Raw genomic sequence first — 25,045 nt, forward strand, 5'->3', positions numbered from 1 at the left:
GTGCTGCTGAGCTATATCCCCAGCCCCGATCTCCTAATCTAAAACTGAAAGCCTTCTGTGGAACAGAGCACGATGGCCTTAGAAATGCACTCATAATTTCAAACTTGACACCAGGGTTGCAAGCGTTCCATGATCTGGGGAAAGAAACATTCTCCACATAATCGCATTTGCTGCCCAGACCCTTTGTCCATACACTCAAGCCCTCCTGAAATTTCAAAATCACATCCTAAATATATGATTTCTTTCTAGAAAACCCACCCACTTTTGCCTTTGACAGTGTATCTTGATTTAAACCAACCCTTGTCTTTAAAAAAATTCTTACCCAAGACTTGCCTTGTCCTCTAATGGAAATACCAAAACTCATACATTAGTTCCAAACATTTCTTTTTTTTTCCCTAAACAGATGAGTTTCCAACACCTGCATGGCTCCTGGAAACATGACCCAAGTCACTGAGTTCATTCTCATAGGGGTCTCAGAGCGTCCCGAGTTGCAGGTTCCCCTCTTCCTCATCTTCCTGGTCATCTATGGACTGACCACGGCAGGGAACCTGGGCATCATCACCCTCACCAGTGTGGACCCCCGACTGCAAACCCCCATGTACTTCTTCCTCCGACACCTGGCCGTCATCAACTTCGGCAACTCCACTGTCATCGCCCCTAAGATGCTGAGCAACTTCCTAGCAAATAAAAAAACCATCTCATACTATGCGTGTGCCACCCAGCTGGGAGGATTCCTGGTTTTCATTGTGGCTGAGATCTTCATGCTGGCCGTGATGGCCTATGACCGCTACGTGGCCATCTGCAACCCCCTGCTCTACATGGTGGTGGTATCCCGGAGGGTCTGCCTGCTGCTGGTGTCCCTCACATACTTCTATGGCCTTTTCACAGCTATTCTGGTTTCGTCTTGTGTATTCTCTGTGTCTTACTGCTCTTCCAATGTCATCAACCACTTTTACTGTGATAATGTTCCTCTGCTAGCATTGTCCTGCTCTGATACATACTTTCCAGAAACTGTGGTCTTCATTTCTGCAGCAACAAATTTATTTTTCTCCATGACTATTGTGCTGCTATCCTATGTTAACATTGTTCTGTCTATTCTAAGGATACGATCATCAGAAGGGAGGAAGAAAGCTTTTTCCACCTGTGGGTCACATATGCTGGCTGTCACAGTTTTCTATGGGACGCTGCTGTTCATGTATTTACAGCCCAGGACCAACCACTCCCTGGACACTGATAAACTGGCTTCTGTGTTTTACACGCTAGTGATCCCTATGCTGAACCCCGTGATCTACAGCCTACGGAACAAGGACGTGAAGGCTGCCTCACAGAGTTTCATAGCAAATCCATGTGGTTCCTGTAAGTGAATATAACTTTAGACCTGTGTCAATGAAGACAGATGAGTGGCATTGTCTATGAACTATTGTACAATGAAAAGAAAAGTCAAGTGGCTGTTTTTAAGTATAGTGACATTCCAACTTAAAAGGTGAGGATTTGGAGATAAATAAATTAAAAAGTCAACTGAAACTTTTTGAGTTGTGAAGGATAAAACAAACATTCTCTTCACTGACTTTTTCCTGGAATGGCCTAGTAATCAGTCACTAAGAAAAGTATCCAGGAGTAAGAGAAAGACATAAGGCTTAAAAATCTTTAAATAAATTTGAAGGGACACAAGTGAAAAAGTATCACAAAAGTTTATCTTTTTAAAATTTTGTGCCTTTCCTTTTATGTTCCTTCCTGTGAATAGTTGATTATGGTGAATCACTGCCTGGGTAAATCTTTATAGGTGACTGCAGTTCTTTTACAGGGAGTTTACCAATATTCAACTGAAATTATTTTTAAAACAAAACTCCATAGCTATTTTTAAAATGTTGTTTAAAAAATAAATGTTACAACCATTACATTTATATTTTGAATGTTTAATCATTGTTAAACCTGTAGAGGTCACTGGTAAGATGTTACCCCTTCAGTTCATGAATAACCTGCATACGGTAAACATTGGAATTGAAATATTCCCATTATTATAATTTTCAGTCATTTTAAATGAAAGACACAAAATACCAATGCAGAAAATACTGTCATTCTCTAGAAGTTTGACTTTATTTTTACTTTACATTACAATCTTTAATGTGAAAAATAAGTTTTCTCTTTTGAGATATTATTAGTCAGTTAATCACTAACAAACAATGACAGCAACCAGATTCCTTCATCAGATGAGAAGACCAATAAATTGTGGTACACCCATACAATGGAGTAGTATTCAGCAATAAAATTCTGGGACATGTCCCACAATACAAACCTCCAATATACATTGTGGAGCGAATGAAGCCAAGCTTTGTAAAAATGTTATTCCACTTGTATGACATTATATGAAAGAAAAATTCAAGAGGTGGTGAACAGATGTGTCATTTCCTGAAGTTTGCAGGAGAAGGGCTACAGGGGTGGGGTTAAATGGGAGGAGCACACAGGATATTTTACTCTGGTTGGTAAAACTCTTCATCCTGATACAATACTATGGAGTCAAGGCACTATGGCTTTCTTCAAATACTCATGGAGGTTTCCAGGTTTCCAGTAAAGCCAAAAAAAAAAAAAAAAAAAAAAAAGCAAAACTAAATTTAAAAATAAATTATTTAGGCAATCAGAGAGAACTGGAACAGAATACAAATTGTGGCAAAGTAAACTACTGTATTTACAATGTGTGAAACCATTTTTCTGCAGTGCTTGTGGAGCAATGTGTTGACATAAGTGACACTGGAAATACTAGAAGTTTGTAAGACTGAAAGCAAAAGGAAATGTAAATAACAATGTATTTAGCTCTAAATTTGTTTCCCATAAGATAATACTTCAATAATTATTTGAAAAACAAAGTCAACGGTTGACAGATATTTTAAATAAGGTTTCACAACTTGAATGAGGAGATTTCAGATACCCAGGGAGAGGAATCTGTAATGTCAGCTCCTCGTGGTAATGGTCTAGTGTTACAGGATAAACTCATGTTCAGTTTGATGTACACCCAAAGGGTTGCAAGCAGAACTAGGTATAAGTTTATATATCTGTTAATGTTCCTATGTGTGTCAACATGCTGACAGCTGAGAGGTCCAAGAGTCCTGATGACATTGCCATAGGAACAAACACGCTTGTAACAAAAAATATGAGTTCTAATAAACTTCTTCAATGAAGGAAGCAAGACTCCTTGGAAAACTGAGTAAGATGGGGTAAGAACATCATTCTCTGAGTTCTCTGATCTCAGAGTATATTGAGAATACAAGAAATTATTGAAAGAAAGTCTGTATATGTAATTCTAGCATAAGAAGTAGTGACTTTTTCAGTGTCCTTGAAGGCAGAGAATCTGCATAAATTAATGGAAATGTTCTTGTATGGGATGTCTGTGTGTTCTCCTCTATTTCTGAATTACATAATCATTCATTTTCCATCTGCATGGTATGGAAAGCAAAAGTGGGAAAGAAAGAAAAGGAAGGAAGGAAGGAAGGAAGGAAGGAAGGAAGGGAGGGAGGGAGGGAGGAAGGAAGGAAAGGAGAGAGGAAAAGAGGAAGAGATGGAGGGAAAAGAGTAAAAGAAGGAGAACTAATCATGGATTTAGTTCAAAATACCACAGGCGCTAAATGAAAATGTGTTTAGTGAATTAAAATGGGACAATTTCAGAAGCAAATAAGTAACATAAAATTTAAGCACTTAATTATTATCTTAAGTATAAAATAGATTTTTATGCCATTACAATGTAAATAAATGATTGCATATTTTGAAAATAGGATAAGCCAATGTCCTATATAGAGAACTCCCCAGTACTTCTTGTGTTGACACTGTCTCCTGTGACATGGGTGCTAACTCCCCACACCTTACATGTGAGTCACATATAATGACTTCCCACGTTGTGTGCAGTGTGTAAGGAGCAGAGAGAACTCTATTGTGGAGAAACCTAACAAACACTAGTACAACTGCATGACCAAGCTTAGCATGACAGAGGCAATTCATATTGATAGTATGTGCCCCTGTTGTGATGTGATAGAATGTCAATTCACAGGTGTGAATTTTTCTTACCAGAATTCCTCATCTGGTCTAATACTGAGGAAAATAGAAGAAAAATTTATCCAAGGGAAATTCCAGAAAATACTCAATTCATACATTCACCCACACCATCAAGATCATAAAAAAGACCACCTAGAGTACTTAAAAACATAGATAACTGGAGTTATTAGTCTCTTCTGAATGGGATCCTGGAACACAAATGGACATTGTGTGAAAGCTGAGGCAATAGGAATGAAGTCTAAACTCTATACACAACAGCAGTGAGATGAGTTTTTGACTGTTGCTGAGAGTAACTATGGACATCTCCCCGCTTTACTTTGAAGTGAAAGAAAAAATGGGAAAAAGGATAAAATGTAAATTGAGCTTTGTGAATGGGGAGGGGAAGGGGGTTTGAAAAGAAGGGATGAGAATGGAAAAAAAGGAAAAATCAAAATATATCATGTACAGATACAAATTCCCTGTAATGAATGTGGTCACTATGTGTACCTAAATTGTACCAATTAACTTAAATAAAAAACTAAATAAAAATAAAATAATGGGGGAGGCTGGGGATTTAGCTCAGTGGCACAGTGCCTGCCTAGCAAGCGCAAGGTAGTGAGTTCGATTTCTGATACTGGAAAAAAACAAACAAAAAATAAATAAATAAAAATTAAATAAAATAATGGGAAAGACAAATAAGAAATAAAACTTGAATGATAAATTATTTCAGTGTGATTGAAATATTTAATGAAAATTATTACAGGAGGAGCATTAATATTAATCAGTCTCAAAATACTCCCACTCAATTCAAACTAACTTATTGCACCGTTCTTGCCACTTTCTGAAGCAGTTCTGGTAGTACTATTTCGTGAGTGTCTTTACCAGGTGTGATTAAAAATACTATGTATGCTGCTGCTAAGTGCCCCCTGTCAGAAAGACAAGCTCACAGAGGCATTGTAGTATGTTCTCATCACATCAAATCCCTGGGAATGTGTCTCACAGTGTTGGTGCCAAATACTTAGGCTCACTATGTGTAAATTCAGGGTTCTTTCTTGCAAATAGAATCCTTTAGAATATGTATTTGGTGATCTAGTCGAAGCTCATTTAAATGCTTCCATCTTTACATTAGTAGATACACATACACACACACAACACATTATTTTTGGAAAAAGAAAAATAATCCCATATTCCTTTGCCTTCTCTACCCATTTGAAGCTCATTTTGCCTCCCAGAGCCACTTGCTTTTTCAGCTTAGGCTGCCATACAAAATGCCATGATTGGGCATCTGAAGTGATAAAGATCGATTTCCCCACAGTTCTGGAAACCGGAAGTCCGGAAGCCGGAAGCCCTAAGCTTAGGTCTGATTTGGTCACTATTAAGAATGTCTTTTCGATTGTAAACAGCTACCATACTTTTGTGTGCTCAAATGACCCCTGCTTTGTAAGGACAAAGAGCATGAGCGGATGAGGAGGAGAGAACAATGTGTTTCTCCTTACAAGGGCACCGACACCATCATGAAAGCCCAGCCTCATCCTCCCATCTTATCCATTTTCTTCTCAAAAATTTTTTCTCCAAATATCATCACAGTAGAGCTTCAGGGTTCAATACACGAAGTGGGCCTGAGTGGTGCAATTCAGTCCTAGTGGATCCATGATTCCCTAATAAATATTAAAATTATGTTCTTCCTTCAAGAAAAAAATCAAGCAATGTAGTCAATTGGCCAGTTAATAAAGGAAATTAAGTAATAATAACAATACTCTATAAAAGAAAACACATACTTCATTAGCATTTCAGAGAGTAATCCAAAGAGAGTGCATTTTGTCTTAAAATACCTGGGAATAAATTCCTGGGAAACACATATTCACTTATCTGAAAACATATCTTAAAAGTTTTCACAAGATAATTTTTATCTTTCATCAATAAATTCAAATCCCTCCACAAAGCAACACAGTGTGAATCTATGAGTGACAAATGGAAACATTCCAAAAGTGAGAGCAGGAGAGCAACACTGTTATGTCAGAGTCCAAGTTCTAGATCCCTGGCTGATGAAAAACAGCAGTGGTAATTGACTGCCAGCCTGCCTTGGGAATAGGCTGTAATTTTCGTAATCATCTTACTGTGTCACGTTCTTGAGTCAAATCCTTGGGGACAGAGTCACTAACAAAACCCTGCTATTTCTTGTTGCCCAAACCCACTAGCAGAAGAGATAGCAACACCCTCTTCACAAGTGAGTTCTAAGAGCATTTTTCAAAATCGGGGTGAAAGTAAGCATTTTTTGTTTGACATGGAACAGAATAATCTTTAGCATAAAACATTTTCTGTGGTATTTTCTGTAACAAAGCTAAATAAGGTTTTCTTTAATTTTCTTTCAGTTATGTGTGTGTGTGTATATATATATATGTGTGTGTGTGTGTGTGTGTGTGTGTGTGTTACTATATAAAGAGTTGAAAAATATTTGAGAGTTTCCAGAGAAAAATCTGTCAAACACCTAGGAAAACTTAAACACTTAATTGACTGGATAGAAAAAAATCTATGACAAGACTGCCCTCATTTTCGCCAAAGGTAGGTGTTGTATAAAATGCATATCTAAACATAGTCTTTGTTATACCATTGGATGTATTTGATATAAGAGCAGGAGTTATAAACAACGGTCATAACTTATTGCAAAAATTCGTCGTGAATTTTCCATTATCAAATATTGGGAAGGTTCTGCACCATGCAATATGTGAAAAAGTCGTGATTTCTGTGTGTGCAGTATTCAGGGGGACTGCCACATATGTGATATGATATCTACATGAGTTACACAGGAAATAGTTCACATAGCACACAGGTGAAAGGCAATAACATGCCATAGGAGTTAAGAATCAGAAAGGCCAGCAGGATAAACAAGAGTTTTCCTTCCAACTCTCTGTTTGCCTTGCACCTGGTACAGATGAATGTAAGGAAACACATATCAAAGCAGGAAACCAGCTGGGTACATAGCTCAGTGTCAGAGGGTGTACCTAGCATTGTCAGACCCTCTGTTCCATCCCCAGTGTTCACTGAATGAACAGAGTGTTCAGAGAGACAGAGAGATGATAGAGGGTAGATAGATAGATAGATAGATAGATAGATAGATAGATGGATGGATAATAGGTAGATAAATAATGGATAGGTACATAGATGAGTGATAGATGATAGATAGATGATTGATTGGTTGATAGATGATAGGTGAAATATATAGATAAATATATATATAGATAGATGATAGACAATAGGTAGTAGATGGTAGATGTGTAGATAGATGAATGATAGATGATAGATAATAGATAGATGATAGATAGATAGATAGATAGATAGATAGATAGATAGATAGATTGATGATAGAGGGAAAGCATGCAAACACATCCTGAAATATTGAAAAACCATACCCTAATTAGCTTATTCCTGGCTGGTTGTGGCAGAGAAGGAGGGATATGGCTGGACTTTGAATGTAAAATGCAGTGGCTGATACTGTAAGTGATTATAATCTGAAATATATTTTCAAAAGTAACGCATAATGGAGCTTCCAAACAGTGCAACTTTCTCCGTTATCTCCAGACTTGGAAACCAAAATTTCGATGAAATAGTCGTTCAGCACAGCTTTGTGCCATGAAAGATTGTCCCGATCCATGGTGCAGTGCACACGCAGTGGTGTTCTGTCACAACACCACCTGGTGACGGGCACCTTCGGCTGTGCAAGCTCACTCTCTGGAGATGTTTGCACTGCATTGCGTGGTGATGCCTGCTTTCTCTGAATTTATCCTGATTATGTAGTCTTCTTGACTGTATTTCCAAATAAGACCCACATATTTCTGGGAACTGCAACTAGATTTCTTAAAAGCCTGGCAATCTACGTATCTCCTGTAATGATAAGCAACAGCACTGACCAATATTTTCCTCCATAGAAAATGTAGACACATACAAACATACATACTCAAAAATTTACTTTGATACCCTATTCATGGTCTAAGAACATGACTTTTCCTGATGTACTTTTTCTTGTGCTTCATGATACAATAAACTATATCATTAATGTGATAGGTTTGCTTTCTGTTAACTTATCCTTAGCTGGGATTATGTTTGAAGAGCTAAAATTTGATAACAGTCTCTTAAGTCTTCAATTTAAAGGACATTTTGCTATAGAACTTGTATCTATCTGCCTTAGTTAAATAGTCTGTGCTTTTTTATTGCTGAATTTTGAAGTTCAACTGCTGGAGGTATTTAACCTTCCAGCTAAGCCCATTAGTATCACCAACTCTACTGTGAATGAATTTTAAAAGTGATTACATTTACTCCTGTGTACATCTACCCCTTAAAATATCAGTTGAGAAAGATTTGCATGGTTTAGGAGAATGAAGAACAAACTAAATTTTTGATGTACTAAAGTTTATGTAAGTAGTGCATGACAGAAATAAATTCATTTCAGATCACCCCATTCTAAATACACGGTTCAGGTTTCTATAACCTGGGTGCTTAAATAGCAATCAGATATTTAGTCATCTTTTAGTAGGTATCTACCATCAGAAAAGTTATTGTTTATCATGAAACTGCTAACTATACTGGAAATTCCACAGTATGTACTTTCTCATAGATGTAATTGATGGAATGAAGATACAGTTCAATGAAAGGGGCTTGTACAGCAAACGCGAGGCCCTGGGATCAGTTCCCAGCAAAAAGAAGAGAAGAAAGAAGGAAGGGAGAGAGGTGAAAGGGGAGGGAGGAAAGAGAAAAGGAAAGGAAGAGAGAGGGAGGGAAGGAAGGAAACTAGATATAATGACAGGTACCAAGCCAAATGGCTTGGTGCTGTGCCGCTGAGCTATATCTCCAGCCCTTTACACTGCATTTTTAAGTAAGATTTTTAAAAAGAAAATAGTTCACTTTTTTTCTGCCTTTTTGAGACAGGATTGCACTCTGCAGTTCAGGCTGCCGTTTGAGCTCACTTTATAGCCAAGGCTCACCTCCAATTCGCAAGGATCCTCCTGCCTCAACCTCCCAAGTGCTGGGATTACAGGGGTGCACCACCCAAGTTCAAATTCTAGCTGTCCCCAATTACTTCAGGTGTTTCACCTTTCTGAGACTTCTCCTCATTTGTAAAATGGGTAGAAGATATGCAGTAAACAAATACCCACAGAGCATATGAATATGCCTTATAGAATCTTAGCCATTTTCAGGGTCTGCAATATAAGACAATTAGAAAGATGTTCAGAAAGCCACCATGACCTTGTGTGCTAAGCAGTGCATGCAGAGTACAATTATAGAGCACTGTACATGTGTGTGTATCGGCATTTCTGCAGTGAGTATAATGCTCAGGTATACCAGAGGGACATTTCAGTAAAGTAGGTTTACTTTCATTTACCTTAGTAATGTCAACATTTTCAGTAAAGCTAGAGCTTTAAGTATTTGGAAGATCAATGTTAAATTTAAAAAACTGCACAGAGCTTTTGAAAACAAAGCAAGTCAGTCTGGACCAAGTCCTACCCTACAAGTCTTAGTTTTATAAATTCAGTTCAGGAGGAGAAGAGTGTGTTTTCCACCAAATACCTCCTTTGACCTTCATCACACACCAAGGGTACTAAAAATAGTTAATAATAATAATAAGCTACCACTTTCATAATAATAAAATTGCTTTTCAAGCTAGTAAGGTAAAAAAGTATGGAAATGTTAAACCTGATTAGACCCTCCTCCGTACCTAGATGTCTTGACGTCATATGGCTCAGACAAATTGCACCCAGGCGACAGAGTTTATACTTGCCGGCCTCACGGACCGCCAGGAGTTGAAGATGCCCCTCTTCCTGGCATTCTTATCCATCTATATTTTCACGGTGGTGGGCAACCTGGGTTTGATCCTGGTCATCAGGACTGACGCGAGACTCAACACCCCGATGTACTTCTTCCTGAGTAACCTGGCTTTTGTTGATTTCTGCTATTCCTCTGTCATCACGCCCAAAATGCTGGGGAACTTCCTGTACCAACAGAATGTTATATCCTTTCTTGCCTGCGCCGCTCAGCTGGGCTGCTTCCTGGCCTTCATGACGGCTGAGTGCTTGCTCCTGGCTTCCATGGCCTACGACAGATACGTGGCCATTTGCAACCCTCTGCTCTACATGGTTGTCATGTCCCCAGCCATCTGCATGCAACTCGTTGCTGCCCCCTACAGCTATAGCTTCCTGGTTGCTTTATTCCACGCCGTCCTGACCTTCCGCCTCTGCTATTGCCGCTCCAATGTCATCAATCACTTCTACTGCGATGACATGCCTCTGCTCAGGCTCACGTGCTCCGACACTCGCTCCAAGCAGCTGTGGATATTTGCCTGTGCTGGCATCATGTTCCTTTCCTCCCTTCTGATTGTCTCTGTCTCCTACATGTTCATCATCTCTGCCATCCTGAGGATGCGCTCAGCTGAGGGAAGGCGCAAAGCCTTCTCCACCTGTGGCTCCCACATGCTGGCAGTGACCATCTTCTACGGGACACTGATCTTCATGTACCTGCAGCCCAGCTCCACCCACTCCCTGGACACAGACAAGATGGCGTCTGTCTTCTACACAGTGATCATCCCCATGCTGAACCCCCTGATCTACAGCCTCCGGAACAAGGAAGTGAAAGAGGCTCTGAAGAGAGCAGTCAGCAGTAGCAAGAAGGCTCCCTTGCTCATGAAATTTCAAAAATGACTTCAATAAACAATGGACATTTTGTTTTCCTATTGTTATCACTAAAATCCTGTCTGAAAGCCCCATATAAAATGTCTTTTATTGTATCATGTATAATGAACTTTCTCAAATTGTCACATAGAATGTCATTTTGGATATAAAAATAATTACAAAATTTTATACTCCTCTCATTTTTCAGTTGGAACATGTATGAAAATAATTATCTAGCCCATAAGTATTTACAGCAGTTTTTCCACTTCTGAAGTTGAAACGCATTTAATATAGTTATCAAGATATACAAAGATATATGGGCAGAGTGGAAATAAAAGGTCAGACTTTCTTAGTCCCCAAGACTAAATTCCAGATGCAAGGGATCCATGAATAATATACCAGGCAAAAAAAATTGCATACTCTAAATATTTTCCACATTCTTTAATTTTTTAAAAAATGTATAACAAATGGAAACCTGCTACTGACATATTTAACAGATTTTCTGTGTTGAACAGACCTCCTCCATGTCATTAATCAAGCATAACCTTCTGCTGACCTCAAGTCTCTTCAGGGATATAAATTCTTACATTTTACTCTTTATGAAATTGCAACACAATTTTCCAGATTATCTTTTCATAATAAGTAACTCAGAGGTAGACTCCCTAGGTGCGGAGAGAGTCATACTCTAAATACATGCACTCACAATAATTAAAATAACATTTTGCCATTCTCAAGGATTATAGGCCGTTGTTGTAGGCAAATTATGCTTGGGTGAATGGGTCATTATTTATTACGTTGTAGATTACAACACATTGTCTAGTAGGTGATGTAGGTAGGTGAAAATTGAGTATACATTGAAGTCAAACACACTCATATTCTCTCCCGTTTTTCCTTAAACAGAAACTACCAGCAATAATTGTCAGCCTGAACTAAATGTACTCCTAGGCAAATCAGAAATTCAGAGCTTAATTAGTATTTGTCTAACTAACAAATTATGAGGTTCAAATGTAGACTAGGATGGTTACTGTAACACAGATCATTCTTTGGTAAGCTTGCAAAGCTCAGTAGCAAGTTAATATACCTCGATCAAATACATGCCATGACTTCTTACTAAAATTTAAAATGTAATAATCTATATGAATATATAAAAATAAAATAAAACCAGCTAAAATGTTTGTGTTTTACATAGGTAAAACAATATCATTATTACTTATAGATTCTGTAATACAATTGCAAGCCACTCTGCCATTCAAGTGATTATTTATTTGATTAAGCAAATTGGGTCCCAAAGATCAACCACAACATAATTGCTATGTTTGTGAAACTTCAGTATATATTTGGCTCAAAAATTGTTTTACATGATGTAATCCAAGAAAAGTATTCTAGAGGGACAAAGAAATCATACAAAACAACCTCACAATATTTAAGTAATTTTCAGTGCTGTTGATACCGGCAGATTTTGCCTGAAGAAATGCTGGACCATTTGTGTTCAAGCTGTGGATTTCTCAAAAGCAGTATTTACTGGGCACAAAAAAACAGGGTAAGTGAAGTACCACTGAAGAGATTGGAGGAACACACTTTTGGATTATTTTATTCAATAATTTAAATATTATTTGGAATGTCTATTAATTTCTGAGTCCCGCAATTTATAGATATTTATTTTATGGATGATATTGCAAGGAACGAGAGTAGCGCACAAGGAAACATTTATTTATCAAAGTTAAAATAACAAATGTAAAACCCAGGACTCGATTCCAAGTTTAACAGGCAGCAACCAAAGATGATTTGTGTGTTAGGAAGCAGATACAAAGCGCCACATACACAGAGGAGGTGGCGAAACTGAAGCAACTAGAAAGCCATAATTCAGAGCTGGGGTTTCGGGCCTGAACAGATAAAATACAGGAAGTGTTAAAAGGAGACATATTTAAGGAAATGCTTAAATAATGAATAATGTTTTATAATTGTTTATAGGAAGTTAGAAGAATATATGAAATATATTTCTTTCACTTTCCCACTTGTAAGTTCCGATGGAAGATGTCACCATTCGGGGAGAGTATATTGACTCTGAGAAGTATGAGTTACGTAAAATGGTTTCACATTGATGAATTATCTCTGCATATGCAAATTATGGATACTTCAGGAATATCTAATTGAAGTGACCTAGTAAGCAAGTAGATATGTTTGCCTGGGATTCAGAGGAGATATCTGGAAAGTTGAAAGTATTCTGAATAGATTTTCAAGGCAGAGTGATGTTCCAGTTTAGTAGGAGAATGAAACTATTGAAGTCTTTGGAGAGTTTGGCAATATGTATAACAGCAAAATGTGCACAGGTTTCCCAGAATATCATTGTATGTACTAAACTTATAGGACAGTAAGAATTAGAGATCTTAAATTAGGCAAGCAATGGGGGGCTATTTTAAAGTACTACAAAAATTATTAAACTCCTGCAGCTATTATTACGATGAGATTACACACAGGCTTCTGTAGAAGAAGACTTGATCAAAATAAAATAGACTATGAAGAGCTAAATTTGAAGAATATGGTACCAAGTATGACATATTTTAACCACCCGGAAAGAATAAACTAGAGTGCTTTTCCAAAGTTGTCTGAACATCCAGCTAGTAATGAAATGTCTGCCTGACTGAAAAAGATACCATTTGCACAAACTATAAATTTAGTTTACAGACTCAAGAACTACTAGTTATTCTATTTACAATACTTATTTAGGGAAACATGAATAGAGATTAATCTCTGTGTCTCAGGCTCTGTATCTCAGAATTAAAATTGTAGCCATACTGGAGATATATAGACTTCCTAGATTGAAAAAAATCAAACCATCACTTCCGGTCAAGAGAAAAACTTTTAAAAAAACAAATAAAATAAAATAAAATAAAATAGCATATCTCTAAAATCTGCCCTGTTTTAATTAGTAAGAACCCAGTTTGTATGCAAAGTACTGCTGGATGTTTTCTACTCTAACTTCACATTTAGATATCTGTAGATACAAAGCAAATATGCTTTATAATTATTTAATGTGTTTTTAATACTGCTCTGTATAGCTAAAAACACCCAGGCTAACTATATTATAGTTTTTGCTATTTATTTCATAAAGACTCATAAGAATTACAGAAAAACTTGGAATTTTATATGTAAAAGAAGTAAATAACAGTTAAAAACTGAAAATATAGTAAAGAGACTTCCTATCCAAAATTTTATGTAGAATTTTTGTATAATCTAGAATGAGTTTAAAAAAAAATTCTTACCAATGCTAATGAAAAACAGCCAAAGGATAGCTTAATTTTGTTTAAAGCATTCCAATCTTGACAAGTGTTTTATCCGATGATAAAAATCTCAAATATTTTTCTCCTTTAAGATGTAGATATGAGATAGTTTAATTATGAAAATGTTAAAATACCAATTCACATCTTCAAAAAATTCAACAGAATTGCAAGTTTGAGAATTTTTGTCTAGAAAAACAAATTCATTCATCAGACAAAACAGGAGGAAATTGCTTTGAATATCTTCAACATAGACCAGCCAAGAAGATTTGTACCTTGACCCCCAACTGATTATCACCTAAAGGAAGATTATTACCTGGAAGGTGTGGACTGAAGGGTTTTATTGTAAAAAAAAAAAAAAAATCCTTTCCAATCTCTTCTATGGCTACAAGCAATCACTCAACACAGTCTGGATTTATCCTCCTGGGGCTCACAGACAACCCAGAACTTCAAGTCATTCTCTTCGGGGTGTTCCTGGTTATCTATCTAGTCAGTGTCACCAGTAATCTTGGATTGATCGCGCTAATCCAAATCAGTCCGCAGCTGCACACACCCATGTACTTTTTCCTAAGCCATCTGGCTTTTACTGACTTTTGTTTTACCTCTGCTGTCACCCCAAACACACTGGTGAACTTTCTGAGGGTGGTTAAAAGAATCACATTTTTTGCATGTGCCGTTCAGGTGTGCTGCTTCATCACATTCGCAGTGTGTGAACTGTACTTGCTCTCCATCATGGCCTACGACCGCTACGTCGCCATCTGCAACCCGCTGCTTTATGTCATTCTCATGCCTAGGAAACTGTGTGTTCAAATGATCACTGGCATGTACATTTACGGGTTCGCTGTGGGCCTTGGACAGACAGTGGCCACATTCCGCTTGTCTTTTTGTGGCTCCAACGTGGTCAACCACTTCTACTGTGATGATGTTCCCCTAATTGCTCTGGCCTGCTCCGACACTCACTTCAAAGAGCTCATGTTGTTCATCATCGCAGGCTTCAATACCCTTTTCTCTCTAGTGGTTGTGGTCATTTCTTATGCCTTCATCCTCGCTGCCATCCTGAGGATTCACTCTGCAGAGGGAAGACAGAAAGCGTTTTCTACCTGTGCCTCTCACCTGACCTCCATCTCAATCTTTTATGGGACAATTATTTTTATGTACCTGCAGCCTAAGTCCAGCCATTCTCTGAACACAGATAAAATTTCTTCTGTATTTTATGTGGTAGTGATTCCCATGTTCAACCCACTGATCTACAGCTTGAGGAATCAGGAGGTGAAAAGTGCCCTCAAGAAAGTTATACAGAAGTTGTACCTTCCATAGATTTGCAATGTGGAAAATGATTGCGAGTACAGGGTCCTCACTGAGTGCTCACATTCACTAGTGCTTCATTTCCAGGAATTCTTCTCAAATGTCACTTCATAAACATTAAGTTGCTGAATTTTAACAGGAGAACAGAGAGAGGGGAAAAGAGAGATTTCTCCTAATGCACTTTGTGTTTTGTATTAGTATACGTGTTCTGCACCTATGACTATAAGGTGAGGAGCTGGTACATACACGAATGGCATGTTAGTCCTTTATATTTCCCTCCCTCTCTCCCTTTGTGTCTCTGTCTCTCCTCCAACTTTTCATCATTAAGTGAATAGGTGTGAAATAGAAGTCTTGTCTGAGTACTGTAGGTTATTCAGAAATTTGAGTTATATTGAAATGAATGAAAATCTGATTTTTTATGTTCCAGATTTGCTGCATAAATTAATCTGAAAAAAATTTAAAAGTTTTTAATGAATTTGGTTTAGTTCTTTAGGATGAAAGTTTCTTTCACAACTGTCCACTTTTTCTGCATTTACCAAGAACAGCAAGTGAACTGGAGGTTTTATATTTAGTTTTATATTTTCAGCACAAGATCCAGTCAGTTTAGCCTCTTCAAAACATTATATCTCACAGCGTGTCCTACACCTGTGTTTGATTAGGAATTGAACTTTTGATTGCCTATTTAACAAGTTTGCGTTGAACCACTGTTAGTGTGATAAATGATCTCTCACTGCTGAACATCTGTCTTCTCAAGTACAGAAGTCCAAAGTGGTTCCTTTCCCCTGGGTTAACTGTGAGATGAAAGAAGTTTGTAAATGCAAGGGACATTGCCTAGTGCTAGCCCATAATGGGTGCTTCATAATACTGGGTACTTCATAAATACCAGGTATAACAATTATTTAACCTTGTTTTGTATCAAGCTATGGATCTAGTTTTACTTGATCCTAGAAGTCGGTTTCAGAATTTCTTTCTTAAACTTCCAAATGCTAAATAAATAGATAGACTTCGTTTTAACAGGAATGATTATCTAGATAGCATCCAAGGACATACATTAAATGTGTTATATTAATGTCCCAAGGGTCACAAGTTAGACATGAAAGTGCTCTTCAGTATGATGCAGACAGATTCACTCAGCGCTGCTGCTTGTTATTCTAAGAGAGGAAACCCTCCAGACAGTCCAATCAGACACAGCCAGACTCCAAAGAGGTTGTAAACTCAGTTATTCCAGTATTGTTACCTTTGAGCAAGTACCTGCAGACATGCCATAGCTCTAGGACACATTTTTCTAACGTAATGAACTATTGTATACAATTTAAAATCTTTAAAGATGATGCTGCCCTTCTGATTATGTATAACTCAGCCATAGCCTCAAAACTTCAGGGACAGGAAACTTTCCAAAAGCCAATGTTTTCAGAAATTTAAAATTCTACAGCAGAAAGAGTGAAGGAAGCATGGAAGGAGATGAGATGATACAGGTGAACATCAGTGAACATGAAGATAGAGCAAGTTGCTTGTCCGCAGGATCACTCTGGACACGGGGTACAGAAACATCAAGCTTCACTGCACAACACAACTGGGGACACAGTAGTTCCCAAGGATCTAATAGGTATCTATGGCCTATCTCCTCCACTGCTCTACCTAGGCCTTCCCCAACCCCACCAGGATTACAGTTCATCTCGAGTTCACTTTCATTTGTCTGGTGGGGAAAAATCAACCTTCACCACTGTGAAGTCTGAGACTTTGTTCTCTTTCATTGACGTGTTGTGCTTGCTGAAAGTGCCAATTAACATTCATCACTGAACTTGAGAATGCTATGATATGCCACAGTAAATCTTATGAATTCTAGTTATACACAATCCTGTCCACAACTTGTGAGAGAAGTACCCGAACTTCATGCTGGTCAGATTACTTACACAGCCAGTAAAATCATTAGTATTTTTCCTTTCTGAATCACTGCAAAAGGAGGCCTAAGAAGCAGATTTGTGACAAGAGGACCAGCAAACCTGAAGATATCTGTGATTGCTCTTCTGTGTATGCAAGATCATGAAGTGGAAATGCCAGCCATTTTATTGGAAAGTATAAATCTAATGGACATAATTGTACTTTAGAATGTCAGGGATGAGGTGTCAGCACTCATTCATCAAAGAAGAAGGGGATTTACTTACTACAATGGACAGCAGAAGCAAAACAGCAACAGAAAGGCTTAACCCTTGTAGACCTATGGCATTGGCATTGTCACTTTCCTGTTGCCGGGATACCCAAAATTTAAAGGATAAAAAGTTTGTTTCAGCTCAGGGTTTTAGTTCACGGCCAGGTGATTAGAAGGGAGAAACAAAATGGCAGAAGAGTATAGCAGTGGAAAAGCTTCTCAACAATAAAAGGCAGGAAGCAGAGAAAGAAGGGAGGAGCAGGGAGAGGAACAAGAATATGCACTTCTAGGTTGCTCCATCTGTGACCTACAGCCACCTGCTAAGAGGACAGTCACCCACAGAAGCCATCAGTGTTGAATCTATTGATGAGTGCATTTCCCTCATGATCCAGTCACCTTCAAACATATGAGACATTTTGGGGGTATTTCAGATCTAACCCATGGCAGGAATTGAATAATTAATCAAATTTTCCCCAAAGTGAAATGCAAAGGGAGCCTACTAAATTTTAATGGATTAGTATAAAAAGGAAAAATTCAAGGCTAATAAATAGACATCTGCTTGAAGGTGTAAAAACAGAAAATTAGGGCTCCTCAAGCAGTTCCCAGACTTACGCCAGTGAATAGATCACAAACTGAAGGAATGAAGTAGAGGATAGGTCACCTTAAGCAAAGGTCATAGAGAACAACCAGAGAGTAATGCAGTTCATCTCTCTCCTGACCTTTCTTAGAACAACCTATGGCTTCTTACCAAACATTTTAAGGAATACTGCATGCTGTGAATTAACACTTGATTCCAAGAAATCCAAAATATCTGTGGTGCTCAACTGGAAGTACACGCCTATGAATGCCAGGTGGTTAATGCAGTTTTAGCCAAGGCCCAATCATAGTGGCCCCAACTCATCCACAAATGCATGCTGTGATAATTTCTCCATTTCCACAGAACATAATTGAACTGGATATACTTCATAATTGACAAAAATCTATATATTGGTCCTCTAAACTGTACAGTGAGGGCCATTATAATGGCAAATTCCAAATAGAAACATTTAGAATAGGCTCTATCTGGAAAAAAAAAGTGCACTGATCCACCAATTGCTGACTCCAATTGCACCTGGTATCTCAGACGCAGTTTCCTGGCTTGAGCAGATTAACTCCTCTCCTACTACCTGGGAATAATTCTGGATTTCAAAATACCTTTTCTCCATACTTATTTATGAGACCCACCAGAAGCAACTTGCTTTCACTCATCAGACTCAGTGACTTGGGTTTAAGGTCCCACCTCAGAAGTCCAGCACTTTCCAGCCCCAAGTCACAATACTGTTCACAAGGATATCTACTGTCTTTTTCTTCTACAAGGTATCGAACTGTTCCATTACACTGACAATATTATGCTTTTCAGATCAAGTGAGCAAACATACAGACCTTGGGCCAGGGATATAGTACAGTGGCACAAGTGCCTGCCTGGCAAATTCAAGGTCCTGAGTTCAATTCCTGGTACCAAAAACAAAAAGAAACAGACCTGAAGATTAATGGAACAAACTGGAAGATGCAGACACAACCTCAAAGACACTCAGCCACCTTGTCTTTGACAAAGGGGCCGACCATGTTCACTGGAGGAAAGATAGCCTCTTTAATAAATGCTATTGGAAAAACTGGCTTTCCACAAGCCAAAGACTAGAACTAGACCCATGTCTATCACGATGCACTAAACTAAAGTCAAAGTGGATTACAGATCTAAATAATAAAACAGAAACACTAAATCTACTGGAAAAGAAAGTAGGTAAAAAGCTTGAAGACATAGGGGTAGGTAGAGAGTTCATGAACAAAAACCAAACTGCATGGGAAATACTTCAAAGAATCAACAACTGGGATCTCATCTTATTGAAAAGTTTTTGCACATCTAAAGAAATCACCAACACAGGAAAAAGAAAATCCACAAATTGGGAAAAAAATTTATCCAACTGTCCCTCAGACAAAGGACTTCTATCTAGAATATATAAAGAATTAAAAAAAAAATCAGGCCCCAAAATTCAAAGGTCCAATACAAAAATGGGCATCTGAGATGAATACACACTTCTCAGATAAAGTAATACAAATGGAAATAAACATATGAAAAAATTTTCAATATCTTTGATCATTCAAGAAATGCAAATTAAAAGAACACTGAAATTCCATCTCACCCCAGACAGTATGGCTATCATCAAGAAATTAACCAATAACAAATGCTGCACAGGCTGTGGGGAGAAAGGAACCCTTCTCCACTGCTGGTGGGAGTATATATTGGTGAACCCACTGTGGAAATCAATGCAAAGATTCCTCACAAAACTAGGATTAGGTGTCCGACTTAACCCACCTGTCCTCCTTCTGGATATTTTCCAGAACAATTAAAACATCATACCACACTGTTATATATGCACCTATGTTCATAGCAGCACAATTTGTCATAGCTAATGCCCATCAACTGAGGAATGGATAAAATAGATGTGGTCTTTTTATGCAATGCAGTACTACTCAGCCATAAAAAAATAAAACTAGAGGCTTTTATAGGTAAATGGATGCAACTATAGACCATACTCATAAGTGAAATAAATAAGACCCACATATGTAAACATTGTATTGTCTCCCTAGTGTAAGAACCTAAAAGAGTAAATAAAACCTAAATGTACAATGTATATTATAAAAGGGGTAGAAATTGCTCAAAGGAAGGAACAAATGGAATGACAGAAAGGAGCAAAATGAAAGAGGAAGGGAAAAAATATATATGTGTGTGTGTGTCTGTGTTTAAGGACAGCTGGAATAATTGTATTGCTGATGTCTAATGGTTTACTAAAAGGAACAGTTAATGCTTAAAATTTTCACCAACTTTGCATGCTTATATATGGTAATCTGAACAACTAATTTGAAGACAACAATATGCAATATAATAATCATTGGTGAAGTCCTACCATGTTGTTTAGTGAAGCTCTGTATCATTTCTAGCTTTTTTCATTATTTTGTATTCTCTTTAATGGTTTGATGAATCTTACATTCTTAAGCAGAGAATGAATGAAGATTTTCCTTTGAGAATGTTCAACATATGATCACCAAATTGGAATCACCTCCTGACTTACCCTTGACTACTCCTAATGAGAAGAGCATTACTCAATGCTCAGTATGTGCTGCAAAGAGCTTTATTAAACCAAATATTTTGCACATCTTCTATGGCCAAGGGCAGTCACTCAGCAGTGCCTAGCTCCCTCCTCCTGGGGCTCAAGACAACCCAGAGCTTCAAGTCGGTCTTTTCAGTGTGTTCCTAGTTGTCTACTTAGTCAGTGTCAGGTGTAATCTTGGATTGACTGCGCTAACCCAAGTCAGCCCTCAGCTGCACATCCATGTACTTTTTCCTCAGCCACATGGCTTTTGTTGATTTTTGCTATATTTTGTCACTGCAATTAAATAAATGGAAGTCCATTTCAGTTAAATAAATTGTTTAAAGTAACAAAAAAAAAAGAAAGAAAGAAGTCAACATCTGCTGTCTTGTACTTCAAATTTGTTGCACAGGTAAATCTGCAAAAAATATCAAATTTTTATAGCAAGGAGAGTTTGTCATTTTGAGATACTAGAAAATCTCCCAAACTCCTATTTTACTGTTAGAGTGTTCAATATTAAAACCCACTTGCCAGGCTGTTCAAAGCCCAAAGCAGACAAATGGAGAAAGTGCATGAGTGAAAACGCAATAGGTCAGCTGACAGATTCACAAAATTCAGTCATACGCTTAACATCCTGAGGAACTTTATAATCACCCAGTAGAATTTTGAGAGACAATAAAACATTACTCTAAAACATGAAAGTCTGTGTTCTTTTTCAATACAGCAATATATACTTGAAAAGATTGTGATCTTATGGTGAATTGTGCATTTTAAAATAAATTAAGGAGTATGCCTGAAAATCAATATTTTGATTTGGATGTAAGGAAATACATCCTTACATTCTTTCTAAAATAATTGATACACTGATTCTCACAGGCCTACATCTAAGTGCATGTGGCTTTCAAGCTTTCTTTAATTTCTTACAGACCTCTGACATGAAATATCTGCCTAAGTGTTGCCATGGGTGATGAGATCTCGGGACAGGGTTCCAGGTTCTTGTGTTCAACAAAGAACTGTATGATTCACACAAGGGAGACGAAAAGCAGCCAAGTTTTGTGAAGTTTAGACGGGGAGGGGCACGAAGAGTGCGCAGGTTCAGGTTGGAAAGGAAAACAGCGCACATGGAGTGGAAGAATCTCTAGGCTGGAAAGGAAATGGTGGTGGGCAGTGAATGGGCTTAAGGATTTGAAAGGTGGGCCAGGCCCAGGGTGCTACCCTTTGGATCCTTCAGAGTGTGATTTACAGGTGCTGAGTCAGGGCGTTGCTTCAGGGGTGTTGCTGAGGTTCCGATGAGCAGAGGGGTGGGATCCCATCACCCTTAATTGTACTATCTATATTGTGTCCCCCTAAGACTTGGCCTCTGAAAATCTATGAAAGCACAGAGGAAGGAGATCCATCTTCTACAGCTACTTCAGCTGCATAGGCACATTGGCCCTATCTAAGCGGAGGCCACGGGATTGTCTCCTCACTTGATCTATGAGGACTAAGGGAGCCATAATCTTCCTTGGGGGATTCATTGATGAGCTACAGATGTGGAACTGGATTTTTGTCCTTGGCTTCGGTCACGATTGATAGTTTCCTGGCTGTTAAAAAGCGGAAAACAAATTTGACTAAGAGATTAAACATCCAGGGTCTGAATAGTAAGGCTATGAGAAACATTAATAAAGAATATTGATTTCCAGGGTCAGGTAAACCGAGTACAAGCTCCTGTCCAGCTTTCTGGAAAACATGAGTAGCAGTTAGTGCCGCACAGGAATCCCTGGAGAACTGGGTCTCAAAACAGATATTATTCTCTATAGTAAACATATCAATGAACTATGGTAAGCAGGAGAGTAGGAAACTACCTACACAGTACACCCAAAGAGAGACCTTATTTCCAGGCTGGTGTTGACTTTTATTTAGAGGGAACAACACAGTTGATTTCTCTGGTCTGGTAGTTTGGTCCTTGTTTTCTGTTCTGAAAAGAAACTAGGGACCGTCAGAGGCTCACAGTATATAAAGTGGCTGGGCTATTTCTTTCATTTTCTTGTGCCTCAGGTGGGTTACATTTTACCGTGGATGGGTGACTCTAACAGGAATTGCCAACCAAGGACCGTAGAATTAGGAAAGAAGTTGTTCATAAGTTTAAGGACAGAGAACCAGTTAAATGTCTCCCAGGGTCTATACAAGGAGAGTGCACACGTCTGCTATGAAGGGCTGCATGGGTGCCACCACCTTTCTGACCACTCTGACATCTTGTAGCAGGCAGAATTCTATCCATGGCTGGAATATCAGTAAAAATGTGTGTATTGCATGGGAACCGCGATGAAAACAGCAAACGTATACCCAGAAATATATGAGAAATGGGCCTTAGCCACTGCCTAGCCTCTCTGGTGAGGTAATACTGTCTTCTGTGAGGGTGTACAACAGGGTCTTTCCATTGAACACTCACCGGAGTGACATGGATAGCCCTCCTCAGGTTGTCACCATCCGTGCTTGGGGATCAACTCCAGGAAGAGCAATCAAAGCTGACGGAGCCAGGCTGGCTGGGTCTCTGGCAGTGATGACCCATGTTGCATGAAGTTGGAATGACAGAGTGGGTCCTGAGTAGAAGGAGAGCATCTCTTCCAGCTATGGCTGGTGCACTTTGCTCTTACCAGCAAGGCAGCTTGAAAGGGCAACCTCCCACCCAGCAGTCCAGAGTCAGAGTAGAGAAAACTAACTAGGTAACTACTTCAAGGCCCAGGCCAGTGAGGAGTGGGTGATAAGTCTCCGCAGTAAGAGGGCAGATTTGAATAAGACCCCCAGTAGCAGGAAGGTTTGTTTGCCACGTCCAGAATTACCAGAGGCTCCTGCCAGCTGCCATGAACACCCTCATGCTCTATCCTTGCATTCTTCTCTGGTGCTCATGGCGGGGGATGACCTCATCCACTCCTGGGCATAAGGCAGTCCCTCCTTGCTCCCCAAATGTCCCCCTCTGTGCTGGGACAGGCCCATGAAAGGACTCAGTGGGGTTTGTGGGCACACTTTCCCGGTGTCCTGACCACGTGAACTTGAAGCACCCGGACTTGTCTTCATCATCATTCAGGTTACCTCGGTTCCTCTTGCTGGCATGGGCTGCATCATGAACTTATAAAGTCAGCAACCTGCATTTTTCTTTACTCAATTCCCATTTGCCTTCTAATGCATCATGGCTGATCAACACCATATAATCACATCCATCAATTGACTCATCCCAGCTTGAGGGCCCTATTGCCCTTTTGGAAGCTTCCTCCCTAATATCTGCACATGACTGGCTGATAAAATGCTGTCCCACCATGATGGAGCCCTCTCTGGACTCTGGATTTAATTAGTGTACTTACAGACTGCCTCTTAAGCCAGTGCGCTGAAGCAGCTGCATTTTCATCAGAGCCTTGACTGGTAGACCACAGCTCAGCATAACACACTGGCTTCAGCAGGCCCTTGTGCATGCCTGCGAAGATGGGCTGCTTACCACTGGGGGCAGACGCTAAGATTTCCTCTTTGCCTTGTCTTGCAGCTCTTAAAATCTTTTGTCTTTCTATGACACTGTAGCAAGAAGCCAGACTGAAGTGGACATGTTGCCAGGTCTGCTCAAAGGATCTTGCCAGGGTTTGGAGTCCATCAGCCTATATTTCAACATCCTCCAAACACTCACCCAGTGTCTTTTTGCATTCCCAAATGTCCATGTCTGAAAAGGAGACCTGAACTTGGTTGGTACCTTCTACACCTGTCCCTGCCTGAAAGGGAGGAATGGTGGCAGGCTTAGAAAGGAAGTCCCCTGAATCTGGGGTCTTATTTGCAAAAGACCCACCTGGGCCTACTACAGGATAGGCTCAAGAGGGTGTCTTTACTTCCTGGGGCTCTGACTATGCAGGTGGGTAAGACTGTGCAGGTGGGTAAGAATGTAGCCTGGGTTGGGAGTCAGATATATCCCAGTGTCTGAGAAGGCGTTCGAGAGGGAAGTCAGGTGGGATGCATGGGGCTCTTCTCAGGATGGGGAGTGACAATTAGGCCGATGGAACCGTAAGGGGCATGCCATGGGTCAGGTCGGCCCTGGGAATATTAAAGGGCATCATCTGGGTGAACCCTGGACCTTTTCAGTTCAGAGCATCATCCTTTAATAAACCTGAAGCCCTTCGGGTTCAGATGCCAGACATTTCTGGCCTGCTGTGGGAATTGGCAGCACTTGGTTTGGACCTTTGTGTCTCCCCCGTGGACCACAGCCCATCTCCTAGATAAGCAATTTGCAGCTGGCTGTCTTACTGGTTGGCCACCTCTAGCCAATTATACAATCAGCTGCTCTCATGGTATGCCTGTCTGCAGAGTTGTAGTAAACCCTTCCCTTAATAAAACCCTGATAAAGTTTTCAGTATAGGAAGCTCTTGGGAAGTCTGGCTGATCGAGGTGTGTAATTAAACAACTGGTGTTCAGTCATAACACAGTAGCTTGGGAAGCCAGGCTTCTGGGTCCCAGTGAGTTTTTTCCCAACCTTTGTAAGTGAGG

General features: G+C 39.2%; 3 protein-coding genes across 3 annotated transcripts; all 3 read left to right on the forward strand.

Annotated features, from left to right (window-relative positions):
* Positions 1–422: 422 nt before the first annotated feature.
* Positions 423–1,364, forward strand: LOC102006056 (olfactory receptor 8J3-like). Its single transcript, XM_005407964.1, has one exon. It carries the CDS (start codon positions 423–425, stop codon positions 1,362–1,364), a length of 942 nt encoding a protein of 313 aa, XP_005408021.1.
* An 8,388-nt stretch (positions 1,365–9,752) lies between these two features.
* On the forward strand, positions 9,753–10,712 carry LOC102020595 (olfactory receptor 1044). Its single transcript, XM_005408233.1, has one exon. The coding sequence runs from the start codon at positions 9,753–9,755 to the stop codon at positions 10,710–10,712; it is 960 nt and encodes a 319-aa protein (XP_005408290.1).
* Positions 10,713–14,296: 3,584 nt separating this feature from the next.
* LOC102020941 (olfactory receptor 5AL1-like) lies at positions 14,297–15,277 on the forward strand. Its single transcript, XM_005408234.1, has one exon. The coding sequence runs from the start codon at positions 14,342–14,344 to the stop codon at positions 15,275–15,277; it is 936 nt and encodes a 311-aa protein (XP_005408291.1). The 5' UTR covers positions 14,297–14,341.
* The last annotated feature ends 9,768 nt before the right edge of the window (positions 15,278–25,045 follow it).

The sequence above is a fragment of the Chinchilla lanigera genome, unplaced genomic scaffold, assembly GCF_000276665.1.
Source record: "Chinchilla lanigera isolate Chin_1 unplaced genomic scaffold, ChiLan1.0 scaffold00110, whole genome shotgun sequence".
In the NCBI taxonomy this organism is placed as follows: domain Eukaryota; kingdom Metazoa; phylum Chordata; class Mammalia; order Rodentia; family Chinchillidae; genus Chinchilla; species Chinchilla lanigera.

Coding starts and splice junctions, on each gene's coding strand:
- LOC102006056 (XM_005407964.1), top strand. CDS start 423: ATGGCTCCTGGAAACATGACCCAAGTCACTGAGTTCATTCTCATAGGG.
- LOC102020595 (XM_005408233.1), top strand. CDS start 9,753: ATGGCTCAGACAAATTGCACCCAGGCGACAGAGTTTATACTTGCCGGC.
- LOC102020941 (XM_005408234.1), top strand. CDS start 14,342: ATGGCTACAAGCAATCACTCAACACAGTCTGGATTTATCCTCCTGGGG.